The sequence below is a fragment of the Neomonachus schauinslandi genome, chromosome 12 (genome assembly GCF_002201575.2).
Source record: "Neomonachus schauinslandi chromosome 12, ASM220157v2, whole genome shotgun sequence".
Lineage (NCBI taxonomy): Eukaryota > Metazoa > Chordata > Mammalia > Carnivora > Phocidae > Neomonachus > Neomonachus schauinslandi.
In genome coordinates this window covers 35,255,995-35,272,084 of record NC_058414.1, presented here as the reverse complement: position 1 = coordinate 35,272,084, position 16,090 = coordinate 35,255,995, and the positions used below count along the sequence as shown (strand labels likewise).

Below are 16,090 nucleotides of genomic sequence, written 5' to 3'. Positions count from 1 at the left end.
ATAGGATATTTATTCCAGCCACATAATGTTAAAGATGGATTTGAGACAGCTGTTTGATCATATTAAATGGACTAAGTCATAAACAACAATTATATTTTGTTTTTAAAGAATTTTATTTCAATTCTAACTTAATTTTATTTTACCCAATAGGGGCCAGAGTTACTGAGCAAATACATTGGAGCAAGTGAACAAGCGGTTCGGGATATTTTTATTAGGTTGGTTCCCTATGACGGTTTAAGTAACCGACACTGTGATTTATTAATAAGCTTGAGAATTGTTTCTCCAAATACACTAACATTTTTGATATTAAATTTTGAAAATTTTATATTTACAATAGAAATATTTACAATAGAAATATTCATGAAATGCTGAAAGGAAATCATAAGTGGTTATTCAAAGGAATCTCCAAGTAATATGAAGCACTAATTACTCCAGTTTAAGTTGGCCACATGCAATGTTAATTTATAAAAGAAACTATTTATTGTGGCATTTGTATAAAATACAGAAGCTAGTATTTAAGAATGAAAGTAAGATTTTAAATTTAAACTACTTTGTGTCATTCTAAAATTTCATTATAAAATACACATTTGGAGAATATAATGTCCATATATTTTTTAAATGACATGAACTCCTGTAGCTCCACCACTCAGTTTAAGCAGAACAGTTACAGATAAAGGCAGTCACCACACGGTGACAAATTTACAATTTTAAAATTGTGTGTATTCAGTAAGGTAGCTTCAAAATATTTAAGGCAAAAATTGATAGAATTGCAAGGAGAAATGGATAAATCTACCTTCATAGAAGATTTTCATAGGTCTCCGAATATTTAAACAACATACTCAAGATTGATCTAAGCATATGTAGAACACGTACCCAACAACTGGAGAATAGTCTTTTTAAGCACACCTGGATATTTTTTGAAAACTGGCCCTATGGGCCATACATAGCAACAGTAAGTTTCAAAGATCCAGTTTACTGAAAACAAGGATAATTACATAGTTTGCCTTCCTTAAGAATTTGCTATAAAGACTTACACACATATATATACACACACACAATTATTACTTTGCAAACTCTGAAGCCTTATTCAAATACGAAACCTTGTTTTCCCCAGAGCGCAGGCGGCCAAGCCCTGCATTCTTTTCTTTGATGAATTTGAATCCATTGCTCCTCGGCGAGGCCATGATAATACAGGCGTTACAGATCGCGTGGTTAACCAGCTGCTGACTCAGTTGGACGGAGTGGAAGGCTTACAGGGTAATAACTGTAAATACAGAAATATCTTATTACAATAATTATTTCACCAGGATTTAAGTAAAGACTATTTTCCCCCCCCAGGTGTTTATGTATTGGCCGCTACGAGTCGCCCTGACTTGATTGACCCTGCCCTGCTGAGGCCTGGCCGACTCGATAAATGCGTATACTGCCCTCCTCCTGATCAGGTGACAGTTTCCTACTTAGAGTCTAAAACCCAACAAATGCTACACTCTTGCCTCGTGAACTTTACTTCTGCCTGGTACTAGCAGTTGTCCTTAGAAGAGCAGCTTTAGGCAAGGCTTTAGTCACAGATTCCAAATTAGATGCAAAACCCAGCCATTTCCCTGCAAGTCAGAAAAGTCTGTAGTCTGTCCACACTCCCTGTGTCCAAAGGTCACACAGCTCCTTATCCTGGCAAGACTCTAAACAGGTTACAGAGAGGTAAGATTTTAACTGTTCTTAGTCTGTGTTGTCCCTCCTCTTGTCCCCAAATTTAGAAACTAATGAATATGTTACTTGTAGCTATTAAATTTTTTCTTCTGAAACACTTTCTTGGCTCATTTGCCGAAATCCAGAAAAGCAGCACTGTGTGAGTAAGAAAGGATTTACACTGAAGGGTTAAGAATACTGATTTTCATTCATTTTCCTGTCTCTGCTGTTAGGGAAAAAGCTCCAGAGGACAGAGATTAGTGGGACATCTTCCAGCTTGTACTGCTTATTAGAGATGTAGTTAATTTGTAAAAAAACATAATACAGGTTAAAATAATATTTAACTTTATTTGTTAAGTCAATTAGCTTTTCTCCCTTCAGGTGTCACGTCTTGAAATTTTAAACATTCTCAGTGACTCTCTACCTCTGGCAGACGATGTGGACCTTCAGCACGTGGCCTCATTGACCGACTCCTTCACGGGGGCGGATCTGAAAGCTTTACTTTACAACGCGCAGCTAGCGGCCTTACCCGGACAGCTCCTGTCCTCGGGGCTCCCAGTAAGTCACAGCAGGAGAGCCGTGCGGTTTTCAGAGCATAAGAGCAGTTCAGTGTCAGTATGTCAACCTTATAATTGCTGTGTTTTTTTTTTTTTTTAAAGATTTATTTATTTATTTGAGACAGAGAGAATGAGAGACAGAGAGCATGAGAGGGAGGAGGGTCAGAGGGAGAAGCAGACTCCCTGACAAGCAGGGAGCCCGATGCGGGACTCGATCCCGGGACTCCAGGATCATGACCTGAGCCGAAGGCAGTCGCTTAACCAACTGAGCCACCCAGGCGCCCATAATTGCTGTTTTTTAACAGCTTTAGTAAAACTGTATGGAAATTTACCTGTAGGCAAATGGTCTATCGTTGGAATATTAGCTCTGCAGAGAATCTGTAATTATGAAGTGTTCAGTGTCCATTTCTTTAACGTTACCTTACTAGTAAAATGTTGGTGAATGGAAGGATATTATTTCAACTGGGATATCATGAATTAGATAATATAAACAGAAGAATATTTTTAATTGTTTTATACTTTAAAAATATTTTGAAGCTCAAACTGGCCCATAGGAGCCACTTGTGGATGGCTTCTGTGTCATCATTCTTTGATCACTGACTTTACTCCTGATGGGACAAGGTATTCTGGTTTACCTTACACTTTCTGTACCCCAGACTTAGCATCAGCCTTTTCCTCTCAGGATAGTATTTTAATGTAGCAGAAGTCAAATTATTTGCTGCAAAAATTTGAGACTTTATACTTTCGAGGAAGGGTTTTCCTGTGTACTCCTCCCCGCTACGTTCGGTTGGAAATGCTCACAGGGCCTAACGTTCCTAAATCAGATACTATCAAGTTTTTGCTCTTTCTTTTGGCAAGCCACTGATGTTCTCCACCCTCTTATAAACACGTTTTCTGTTAGTGAACACACTGGACTGATAAAGCACTGCATCGCGTGGTTGATTCATCATTTCATAGTTGAAAGATTCATACAAATAAAATGCAGGGGTTTGAATCCCATGTACACATTCTATTTTAATTAAAATATTAGGTGCCTCGGAACCATAAGAAAATTGGAGCCAGAGTTTTGGCTCAGTGCCCGTTTCCGGAGCGCAGGTGGTTTCCTTTCTCTGAGTGTCAGGCGCTGCTCAGTCAGGCGGCCGGCCTCGCTGGTCACTGAGTCCCGGCAACACCGGCTCACACGGCGTTCGGGCGGCAAGCGTTCAGTCGGGGCCGGGCTCGCAGGACCGCCGTACTGTGCGTGGGGAGAGCTGTAACGCCCATGCCATCTGCAGCCTACAGACCGGCCCGAGGGGCTCACAGAGGACACAGCGTGGACAAGACCCCTGTTCAAAAACAACACTTTCGAAAATGCTCTCTGTTATTTCGGAGTTGTAGATTATTTAGGTCTTTACAACCGTTGTCCTTCTGTGTTTCAGGACGGAAGTTCCAGCTCTGATAGTGACCTGAGTCTGTCTTCAATGGTTTTCCTTAACCACAGCAGCGGCTCTGAAGACTCAGCTGGAGACGGGGAGTGTGGCTTGGAACAGTCCCTGGTTTCTCTAGAGATGTCCGAGATGCTTCCAGATGAATCAAAATTCAATATGTACCGGCTCTACTTTGGAAGCTCTTATGAGTCAGAACTTGGAAACGGAACCTCCTCTGATTTGGTATCTTGGGCGGTAGCCATTGTACAGTTGTGATACCTAAAGCCGTAGGGTGGTGTAAAATCTAACCAGCCCCGCCTGTGCTTTCTGGCTGGTTCTTCAGTAAAGTGGTCTCGTTCTTCCTTACCCGAACTAGTCCTTTCGTCCCTGGTGTAAGGGCTCTGAGGCGGAGCTGGTGGTGAGCCTTCCGTTTCCTGGGCGTTTACCTCCCTTCGTTAGTGGTTTTAAAACATCTTTAGCAGCAGATCCATTTTATATTATGCTCTGGTATCATTAAGATAGTTGAAGATAATGAGGAATTTGATGTAATGTTGCAACAAGGAAAACGTTTAGATTTCATAGGGGCAATATCCTTGCTTTTCTAACTTAAAATAGCATTTAACACCCATCCTCCCAAAACTACTTTATCAGTACATGTAACATTTTTTAAGTATATTTAGTTCTATTTTTGGTTTTTGCACATTGGCTTTATTCAGGTTTTTAATCTAAAAGTGAACCATTTTTATTCCCAAGAATAGTAAGCTGTTGTTCTAGCTCTAGTCTTTGTTTTCTGTTTAACTTCTCTGCAGCTGTTCCAGACCTTATAGTATACAAAACTTAGAATAAGGCACATTTGGAACCTACCCCGAGGGCAGTAGTGTGGTGGATTTATTACTACCCAAGCATTAAAAAACCCTTGTGGCAGTTTTCACCCTGTGTTGGTTCAGCAGCATATAGAAGATGAACATATTTTGAACTTGTTTAATTCCAGTTAATCAAATGTAAGCTTGTCCATGTTAAGGTTTTACTACTTCAGATTTTTAATTTGATCCTTGATACATATACCCTTTTCTCCCGCTCTTTTCCTCCCTTTACGCTTAACTATGCAGAGCTCACAGTGCCTGTCTGCACCGAGCTCCATGACGCAGGATTTTTCTGGAGTTCCTGGGAAAGAGCAGCCGTTTTCACGACCTCCGGTGTTGCGAACAGCCTCGCAGGAGGGTTACCAAGACCTCACCCAGGAACAAAGAGAGCAGCTGCGGGCAGAGATCAGCATCATCAAAGGCAGATACCGGAGCCACAGTGGAGTATGCCTTATCTTCTCCAACCCCCCCCCCCCCCCCCATAATTGTAAAGACTGTAAAAACTGTTCCTTTTTTGATGTGTATTTCGGTCAGTAACTGAGCTCTATTTATAAAGAAGGGACTGAAACACATTGATCAAATGGTTATGTGCATCCCGCTTTGAAACAATTTTTAGTAATCTTACGAGAAAGGGAATGTACAGTCTCCTGAAAAATGGGCTGCAGCTTTTCCCATCACAGCCCTATATTAACCTTGTGTTTTCTTTTTTATTTAAGGAGGATGACTCCCTTCACCAACCAGGACCAGTCAAAACCAGTCTGGCTATTAGCCAGTCGCATTTAATGGCTGCTCTCAGTCACACGAGGCCATCCATTAGTGAAGATGACTGGAAGAATTTTGCTGAACTGTAAGTACTGGATTCGGGAGTAAAGAAATTACAGGGGACCGTTCACTTAAACTTGGAATATGTAAAGGCCCCTTCAGAACAGTAGCTGTGCATTTTTATTTTTTTTAAAGATTTATTTGAGAGAGCGAGAATGAGAGAGAGTACATGAGAGGGGGGAGGGTCAGAGGGAGAAGCAGGCTCCTCGCCGAGCAGGGAGCCTGACACGGGACTCGATCCAGGGACTCCAGGATCATGACCTGAGCTGAAGGCAGTCGCTTAACCAACTGAACCACCCAGGCGCCCAGTAGCTGGGCATTTAAACACAGCAAAACTTTGAGTATTGAAGTAAATATCAAGTGAACCAGATAATGAAAATTCATCTTTTGATTTATAATGAACTGATTTAATTTTAAAAGCTTTATTAAAAGCTCAAATAGTTTGCCAGAACCGTTCCGAAATAAATACATTGAAATTTATTCACTTGTGGACCATGGTTCACACACATTTGGATTTATAGGCTTCTTCCAGTTGGCTCTAGACCCATAGATTGGGGACCACTCTAGGTAAAGGATTTAGTAAGTAAGTTACAACCCTTTCTTGAAAGTTTCATTTTGCAGTACTTGAGATGGGCAGGTGTGTGAACACTGTGAGGGCAGAAAAAACTTCCCTTCTTGCCTATGTTCTTTGGCTGGTCTAATAATTAATTGAAAGAAAATAACAAGAGAAAAATAATTTCGTACATACAAAGTAGGAAACTCAGGCAATTAAGGTTTAGACACCATCCTGAGCTAAGGAAAGAGACGGGCCTGCAGCTTCAAAGGGGAGGAAGGAATTCACAGAAGGTGAGAAGAGCACATGTTTTCCCTGCTCCGCAGTACAAAGAAGTTCGCTCTGGTCAATAGGGAACCTAAATTCGTCTAGGTAGTTAAGGAAGGTAAAAAGCTTTTCCTGAGTCTGCTGTGTCTTGATTCCCTTCAGCTCAAAATAGTCCACATGCCAAAGCGGACCATTTTGGGGGGGGCATATTCTACTCCCCAATAAGTATATATTCTTATGTATTTATTGTAGAAAAATGAGAAAACAATAAGAAAACAAATTTGCCTTTTTCCCACTAAGCCCCTCTGCACCTGGTGCTATATAGTGCTGTATTGGGACTTAAGTTGCTTCCGGGTTTTCACTATTACACCTGTGTGCTTATGACCACCGTTGGAGCTGAAGGTTTGCACAGAGCCTCAGCTGAGGCTGAGGTAGCATTGTTACATCACAGGATGCTCACATCTTAAAGGCTTACTGCCTTCCAGACACACTGCACAACACAGTACATTGAGAATAGCACTGCTCTAACATCGGCCATAATCCTCTCTCTCTAAACTTGGCCCATGTACTTGGAGAAAAATCTTGTTTAACAATTTACATCTTTGATTAAAACAGGTTTTTTAATGTCACTGCCATGTCTGTTTTTTCTAACTTGTGTCTTTATCCCCTTTGATTGTAAAGAACTCTAATTTCTGTTAGATTATATTAACAAAAGGGAAAAAACTGTCCCCTTTTGTGATTTTAGCATTTACATGTGTTAAATATCATGTCATTTTTTTTTTAAGGTATGAAAACTTTCAAAATCCAAAGAAGAGAAAAAATCAAAGTGGAACAATGTTTCGACCTGGACAGAAAGTAACTCTAGCATAAAAGATGCTCAGTGATTTTGCTGGCTTGTTCCTATGTTGTAACAGTAAAAATGGTGTCTGTAAAGTTCTTTTTAACAAATTAAGTTAATCTATAAAATCACAGATTGGTAAACCTCTGATTACGTAATTATCAGGAATACTTGAAATTAATATGGTAGAATTGGGATATTTATAACAGATTCTGTATCTTATTTCCTATAAATCTAAATTAAATCCTTAGTAAAATTAATACTGTGCAAATGGTGTAACTAATTTTTTTCCTCATCTGCAGTAAATACATTTCTTCGAACTCACATATTCAGCATCTTCCTTGCATTTGACAAATCTTGGGCTTAGCAACTGTGACCATTTGGAAATGTCCTACTGATCCAATGATCTGTTCTTGTCTCAGAACAGGTAGACTTCACCCACAAATTCAAGTAAATGTAATTATTCCCTCCACCAAAAATGAGATCGCATCCCCCTAATCTATGACATGCAGCTCCCAGGCCAGGTCCTTGAATGCTGTCCATTCCTCCCCTGCTCTATCACGACATCGTCTGGATGTTCTCTAATCTATGAACTAAACGTAAAGTCAGCCACCATCGACCCAAACCAGATCTAGTAAGGCCTTAAGGGAAGAGAGAAAGGGAGGAGGTTAGGTGACATATAGAAATACATGATAAATACATGAAACAGCAAAGAAAAATGTACAGGTAGCACCTAGTGCCCATTCAGCAGCTAATTATGAGGCTATGGCTAGTATTTGACTTCTCTCTTCCATTACTTATTCCATGTTCCTTGAGTTCAGCCAGCACCTCGGTGGATTAGAGTGCTTTACTAGTCTAAACTACTTCATTCCTATCTGAGCCATTGGTGGCCGCTTATCACAGAAATCTTCCATGAACTCTTAACTACATTCAGTATTACCACCAAGTCCCATCCATACCCCTCCCATCCTGTATTGTGTAGCAGCAAGACCGTGTTCCCTCAGCCAACACTGTAACGCTCCCCCCGCCTTCCAAACCACTGTGTTCCTCTTGTGTTTTTCCTTTGCTTCCCTCTCAATCAGCAAAGCCCACAATCATAGGGGATGGAGGCAAAGACTTGGGGTCACTTAGGTATTAACAGAGAAGTGCTATCCCCCTTACCCCTTAGTTGTGTCTACTGAGGCCATGGTCCCTGATTCACCGCATATACTAGATGGACTGTATCTATTGCAAAATCACAAAGAGCCGTCACCCCAGAAGGCCAGCTGCTTCAAGGTGATGAGTTATTTATAACTCATCCAGTGGATTCCACTCGAGGCCCACTACCTTAGTCTGCAGGGTGAATTTCATGATCAGAAAGCAAGGGTCCTGTGGGACAGCATAATAACATAAAAGTCTATCAGTAAGTCCTTGAAAGATGGTATTGGCAGACGTGTGGAGGACAAAGCAAATTCCAACCCAGAATGTGTCTGTTCCAGGAAGGAGAGATTGCTGCCTCCTCTCTGATAGAGGAGGGACACATGTTATCAACCTTCCACGAGGCTTGGGCTGGTGTCCCCTGCATGTACACCTACATGGTTGGTCACTGCTGCAGACCAGGGGTCGTCAGGACAGAAGCTGGGTCAGCCTCAGTGTTGTACAGATGACAGACACCCCCATCCCTGCCACCATGGCCACTTAGTTTATGAGTCTACTAGCCAAACATGGGGGGCAGGAGATGAGAGTAGATGAGCATCTGTGGAGAGGTAGATGAAAGTAGATGAGCATCTGTGGAGAGCTCATCTAGAACTCCTGATGATTAAAAAGCACTGAGGACTTTGAATTGAACATTCACCTCGATCATCCATATTCTTACTCTCTCAGTGCATTCTGAGAACTCCGGCCATAGTTTCCCCTGGGCATCCTCCTGGCCAGTTCTCTACTCCTGCTCTGTAAATCTCTGATCACCTGGTTGTTAGCCACTGACTATGGATTTTTGTATCAGACATCTCTACCTCCTGGCAAAGCGAAAGAGGCAGGCTGCTCAAAAAAAATCTGCTACCTTGGAGGATTTTCTGTCTCCACTGGTTGTCAGGGCTATCCCCTCAGTAAAGCAGTAATGCCTTCACTTTGACAGGTAGGTCATGGTGGAGCTCTGGGTCTCTAGGAATTAACATTAGTGCAGACCCAGTGTCTCATAATCCCCAGAATGTCTGGTTATTTCTCAGGACACCTGGAGAATGGTCTGATGAGTCCTCACAGTATCGTCGTGGCCCCTCCCCCAGTTCTCAGGTCTAGGTCCGACAGAGAAGGAAGAAGCCAGGTGTCTAGGGAAAGAGCCCTGAAATAATTTCATAAGTACTTGCCATGGATCTTGCTTCTTCCAAGTCTTCCCCAAAGGACCTGAAGCAACTCATCAGACCATTGTTTGTTTTAAAGATTTTATTTATTTATTTGAGAGAGAGAATGAGATAGACCGAGAGAGAATGAGAGGGGGGAGGGTCAGAGGGAGAAGCACGCGGGACCCAATCCCGGGACTCCAGGATCATGACCTGAGCCGAAGGCAGTCGCTCAACCAACTGAGCCACCCAGGCGCCCCTCACATTAGACCTTTGTTTATTAACAGGGAGATTTTTAAATTATAAAAAATGAAGTAGGATCTTTGACCATCTGTTTTGGTTTTAAGGACCCCACACTTAGTTAGGCAGCACGGAAGAACCCTGCAGACCGATCCTTGTAACAAATGCACAGTCTGCTGGTTACGGTCGTCACAGCCACCGGCCTCTGTTAGGGCGGGATCCACTCAGCCCCACTGAAATCAGAAAGCCCGTTTCCACTGCAACATCTCCCTATCCATCAGGGTCTACAGACAGACTCCTTCAACAACCATTCCAACACGCTCTCCCTTGCCTTCCTATGCTCCTTGGAAAGTGAATGGCTGAGTCACATGATCTCCGTTACGGCCAGGCATCGTATGTGACACAGTTCTAGACAGTAAGCAGAGGTAAGTAAAAGTCCCTGGGGTGGGCTTTCTTCCCGAAATGAGGGCACAGTGTCTGGAGATGCAGCAACCAGCTCGCAAACTTGAGGGTGAAAACCACAGGTGACCGATGGCAGAGCAAGAAGACAAGGAGCCGGTTTCCCTGATGGCATCACTGAGGTGACATACCTGCCCTAGATGTCCTACACCTAGGTTTTTTTTACACTGGAGACAGATAAACCTCTTGTTTACTTCTCTGCGTAGGGTTCCTGTTACAGCCAAGATCAATCCTAACAAATACACCAATGTACTTCTTAAGGATTTCTTGAAGGAGTATTTTCAGAAACCCCTACTATCTTGGGGGACATGGGTGGTGGTAAGTTGGTGAGTTATACATGATTCGTTTGCTCAACATGAGGAGGGGAAGGGGCAAAGGAAGAGGGAAAGAGAGAATCTGAAGCAGACTCCCCGCTGAGCACAGAGCCTGACACGGGGCTCGATCCCACAACCCTGCGATCATGACCTTAGCTGAAAGCAAGAGTTGGACGCTTAACTGACTGAGCCACCCAGGTGCTCCTCAAGTGCCTTTTAAAACATGTTTTGCCAGATTCCCTATTCTGAGCTAACAAGTCCAACTTCCTCTGTCCACTTATGTTATACAGTTAATTTCAGGATAATCAGCCAGCAGACTTGATCTAAAACCTTAGCAGAGTGAACTGCTATTGCTCTCCTCTTGTACTTGGAAGAAAGAGGAAGGCAGGAAAACAAAAGAGTGCAAAATCTGGGTCTTGTGCGACTAGGGGAAACCCCAGCACCATTTAAGAATCCCCACATGCAGTATGGTCCTAAATGGGGGCGGCTGTGGGCATCCCAAAGGACTCTCCCCTAGGGTGCCTCCTAGAGATTGGGCAATTTAAAGAGAAAGAAATTAGTATCGTGTTGCAATGAAATTTGACCTTAATATCAACTAACAGACCAAGAAGTCTGGCCTAAGAATGAGTCCTTAAATTCTAACACTATCTTACAGCTTGATTTGTTTCGTAAACGGGAGGGTAAGTGGGAGGAAATACCTTATGTAATGGCCCTTATGGCACTGTATCTAGACCCCAAATTAAAGGATAATTGTAGGACGTGCCCAGCTCATTTTTTTGGAAAAAAAAATCTTCTGATAGATTAGATGACCCCCTCCTTGTAGGCCCGCCCCCCAGAAGGAGGGTCCCTGCATCTAATAAGGCTTCAGATGCAAAGACCAGTCCTGCTGAGCCCCTTTCTGATCCAATGACTCCTTCATACTCAGAGGTGCCCCACCTTTATCCACCTTTGTTCCAGGAACCAAGTCCTGCTATTACTCATGGAGGCACTCATCATTAACACACTGAACCCAAGGCCTCTCAATTTCCACTTAGGCTGCAGATGGAGACGGAGGCACCATTTGAGTACATTTGCCATTCTCCACGAATGATCTGTCCTCATGTACAGAAAAGTTTGGCCATTTCTCTGAGGACCCAGCCATATTCTCTGAGGAATTTGCTAGGTTAGCCCTGACCTTCAATTTGACCTGGGGAGATTTACAAATTTTGTTGTCCCATTGTTGCACTGCAGGAGAGAAAGCTAGAATATTGAATGCTGCCCGGCAGTATGCCAATGAGGTGGCAGCCCATAATCAGGGACATGCAACGTATCACACTGGAGGAGAAAGAACCCAGATGGGGACGGACCCCCAATGGAATTACCAAAGGGGTCCAGAAGATCTAGATGAGAGGAATCATGATAACTTATTTAACTGAAGGAATGAGACAATGTATCGTAAAACCAGTTAACTATGACAAGATGAGGGACATAACTCGAGGGAAGGATGAAAATCGAGCTCTCTTCCAAGGGAGATTGGTTGAAGCCCTCAGGAAATATACTAATACTGACCCTTATTCTCCAGAGGGACAATCTCTTTTAGCTCTGCATTTTACTGTGCAAGCAGCCCCAGATTATCAGGAGGAAATTGCAAAAGGCAACCACAGTGCCTCAGACTTCTGTGAGCCAACTGTTGGACATGGCCTTTGCCGTATTTAATAATAGGGACAGGGCAGTGGCGCCTGGGTGGCTCAGTCGGTTAAGCATCTGACTTTGGCCCAGGTCATGATCCCAGGGTCCTGGGACGGAGCCCCATTCTCAGTGGGGAGTCTGCTTGTCCCTCTCCCTCTGCCCCTCCCCCAGCTCATGCACACATGCTCTCTCAAATAAAGTCTTAAAAAAATAGGGACAGGTCAGAAGAAGCAGACAAAAATCACTCAGAGCAGGTGGCAGACCCAATTTATAGCAGCTGCCAGGGGCTCTATGCCACCCCAGGGATACCCACTCCAGATGACTGTGAAGCCAGAGCTTGGTAAAGCCAGGCTAGAGCCAGCCGCCCCCCCTCACCCCCCGCCATTTGCAAAGAGCTAGGTTCCAATCAATGTGCCTTATGCAAGCAAGATGGCCACTGAAAAAAGGACTGCCCCCGCCTCTGAAGGGAGAGGGGGCCAATCCCTAAGGCATTAGTCAAAAAGGCTGAGGATTGAAGGGGCCTGAGCTCTCCTATGGCTCCTTCTGGACATCTCCAGGTACCATTCCAGGAGGCTCGGGTAATCCTTGAGGTGGCCAGTAAGAAGATAGAGGTTTTTTGTTTTTTAAATATTTATTTATTTGAGAGAGAGAGACAGGGCGGGGGGTGCAGTGGGAAAGGGAGAGAATCCCAAGCAAACTCTCTACTGAACACAGAGCCCCACATGGGGCTCAATCCCATGACCCCAAGATTACTATGGGAGCCGAAACCAAGAGTCAGACACTCAACTAACTGCGCCACCCAGGTGCCCCAAAAAGATGGAGTGTTTATTAGACACAGGAGCCCCTCACTGTCCCGACCCAGCACAGCGGGCCTCTGTCTCGACAGTCTTGTATTCTAACTGGAGTAAATGGGCAGCCACAAGTAAGGCTATTCCCTTCCCTTTAACTTGCATACTGGGCTCTCCTTTGCCTTCACGTAGTTTCTTCCTGGTGCCTGAATGCCCCGGCCCCCTGATGGGGAAAAACTTGCTTTTGTAAACTTCAAGCTACACTTCATTTGGGAATGTTAGAGCTGAGAGAAGATGAAAAACATGCCATGTTAGCCAGTTTGACTTTACAATTGGGAGGTGAAAATACTATAACTGATAAAATCCCTCCCCACATCCTCACTAAAGTAAAGCCCATTGTATGGGAAATAGAAATCCCTACAAGGGCTAACAACGTCTCTCCCATAACTATCTCCCTCAAGCAAAGTGTACAATAGCCTTGGGAAAGACCGTATCCTGTAAGACTGGAGGCTCAAAATGGCATTTGGGTTCTGATTAAGAAGTTCTCAAAATATGGATTATTAATCCTTTGCCAGTCACCCTGCCATATCCCCACGGCAGTAACATTTGAAGGTATCTCTAGTTGGGTTCACCCATCTAGAAAATATTAATAGCAATTACAGCAGGAATCTTCCTTTGCTGTGGATGCTTTGTTGCTGCATGGCCTCCAAATCTAAATATGCTATTCTTAGAATGAGGCCTCATTTGCTTCTCTGAGCCAGACTTTCATTTAATCAGATAGCTCAAGATCTTTATGCCTCCCAATAGGCACGCTCTCTACCATTCCTCTCAGCTTGAGAAGTTCAAGATGAGACCTTTGCTCTTCAACACCCCCTTAAGAATGAGGAGGATAAAAATCCCACAGCGGGGAGATGAGATAGGAAAGCTGAAGGGACTCCATCTTAGAAAGGCTCTGTCTCTCCTGTTTTTCTGCTAGACCCCACTTATTCACGTTCCATATTTTGCCTCTGAATAAGCCAAAGAAGCCATGTTCCCACTTCAAGAGGGAAGCAAGAAAGTTAATCCTCCTCTGAGTTTTGTCCAAGGCCCCAAACACCTGATGACATCTAAGAAGATCCGGATCCCAACCATGTTCCAGGATATTAGCTTTAAACCAACCTCGGCTGACACTGGCATCAATGCCCCCACCTTCGGTAATTTACGGAGTAACACCTATTGTTCACCTGACACCTGCCTTTGGTCGGACCCTATCCTGATTCCCAGAGGAACATGCACCCTAGACTCCTTTCTAGTATAAACTCCCAGTTTATACTCGAATGAGTACACTTGAATGAGACAAGTGACAGTCTCATTCTCCTTTCCTTTCCCCCCAGACACTCCATCTGCTCTTCTCTTCATACACTATTCAATAAACTCTGTTTTCACTTTCTCTGCCTTGTGTTTGATTTCTATTCTCTGTAAAGCCAAGGACCCTCTTGGCTGGTCCTGCAGGACCCTCCTCTGGGTCCCTGGACTCAGCCTGCCTGCATTGTCAACTTTATTCAATGTGAGTCATTGAATCTGGGTTCCAGTTACCCAACCATGGAATCATCAGAATACTCCCAGATGCTGAAGCAGCACATTGAATAAAAAAATTAAATGCATTAATTGCACCAACATTAAGTGCATTAATACATTCACCCTGACCAATATTTATGTTCTTCCCTACTGCACCTACATTCCACACCCATGCTCTATCTCCACACGTATTTTTCAGGTTTCACATGAAAAAGCAAAATATTATAGTTCTTTTATTGTCTAAGACGCCTCCTTCAGGTTTGACCTATTCACTCCCCAGGGCATGCTGGGTTCTGACAAAGGATGAGAGGGTTGGAATGCACAAATAAGCTTCCTTTTGCGAGACTGATCCCCACAGATGCGGGTATTTCAGGGTCTTTACTATTTTCCCACCAATGCCTTAACGTTTCCATAAGAGATCCGATATGCCTCCGAATTCAATGGATAATGTAATCCACCAAGTTGTGGGATCAACCTGTGCATTTGATTTTCAGCTCTGAGCCGCATGGCTCCAAGAGACAAGCAGTTCTTTTAGCAGTCCTACCAATCCTTAATTTTCAGCCAAGGCTTTGAGATGAAAATATAAACACCTGAACTCATCTTTCTTTAAGCTCTCTAGTACTGTAGTCAGCTCACGCATTTGAAATCCTCATGTGTTTCCTACTATTCTATAGCAGCAACCCCTTCAATGAGGACTTCATTCCTGGGGATAATTTGCGATATTTTATTATTATCATTTTAATTTGTGATAGTTTAGTTAGCGGTATTGCCACTGTGTGCTGTGGACTGCCAAATTCATGCCCCTTAATAGGAGTTGGCTTTTCCTTGCCCTCAGCCTTTACTTACTAACTAGGGTAGAAAACTAGTCCCCAGATTCCCCTTATTTTCTTGAAAGTCTGTTGCCTATGACCACTTCTGGCACTGCTTTCTGTATCCACCAGTGTTTTTTATTCCTACATAGCAGAAGCCAACCCTGGCCTTCTTAAGCAGAAAGGAAATTTGTTGAAAGTGTATTGGAGACAGAAAGCAAAGAGATGCTCAGAAACTGGTAGGGCTATGTGGCCAGTCTTTGGGTGACATGGGAACTGGTTTAAAGGGGCTCCCACTCCAAAACATAGGCCTCTGAGAGCCAACCAATCAACACCAACCTCACTCAAAAGACCATATATGGATGACAACATCCCATTCACACCTCTCAAAATCTGCCCATTTCCGAAATTCTGGCTTCCTGAAAAACCCCATATAAGACCAGTAGTCTGAGAAGACAGGGTGCTCCAAGAGACGCTGGGTGGGGGTCCTGAGGGATATATCAACATGCAATTATTTTGAACAACTAGGAAGAAGATCGCAAGATTAAGGAAACAATCTGCACAGCTGGAGTGAGAGAACGTGGCAGATGCAAGGCTTGACTTGACAAAGAAATCAAAGCACACCTACATAAAGGTCGAAACACTCCCCACTATAAGCAAGGAGGAACTCTGTAGAGGAAGGACCGGTGGGAAAGAGCAGCCAAAACACAACAGCAGAGTGTACACAGCTACACCAGAAACACTTTCTGAAGTTTTCATTTTTGTTGTTGTTACAGCTGTTTTTCCTGTTTTTGTTTTGTTTTTACTTTCCTCCTTTCTTTTCTGGACACCATGACTAGAAGGAGAAATTTGCTGCAAAATAAAGAGGTAGTACTCTCTGCCATGGATTTAATCAATATGAATATAAGATGTCTGAATTAGAATTTAAAACAACAATTATAAAGA

The 16,090-nt window shown here is 43.3% G+C and overlaps 1 protein-coding gene across 3 annotated transcripts in view; it reads left to right on the top strand.

The window, feature by feature from the left end:
• PEX1 (peroxisomal biogenesis factor 1) overlaps window positions 1-7,257 on the top strand; it is a 41,584-nt gene extending 34,327 nt beyond the window's left edge. For all 3 annotated transcript variants that reach the window (XM_044919915.1, XM_044919916.1, XM_044919914.1), the window contains 8 exons: window positions 151-215; window positions 1,115-1,257; window positions 1,339-1,442; window positions 2,068-2,244; window positions 3,662-3,892; window positions 4,759-4,956; window positions 5,229-5,359; window positions 6,940-7,257. In XM_044919915.1, the coding sequence (XP_044775850.1) occupies window positions 151-215; window positions 1,115-1,257; window positions 1,339-1,442; window positions 2,068-2,244; window positions 3,662-3,892; window positions 4,759-4,956; window positions 5,229-5,359; window positions 6,940-7,024 (1,134 nt within the window). In that variant the 3' untranslated portion in view covers window positions 7,025-7,257. The remainder of the gene's footprint in view (window positions 1-150; window positions 216-1,114; window positions 1,258-1,338; window positions 1,443-2,067; window positions 2,245-3,661; window positions 3,893-4,758; window positions 4,957-5,228; window positions 5,360-6,939) is intronic.
• The last annotated feature ends 8,833 nt before the right edge of the window (window positions 7,258-16,090 follow it).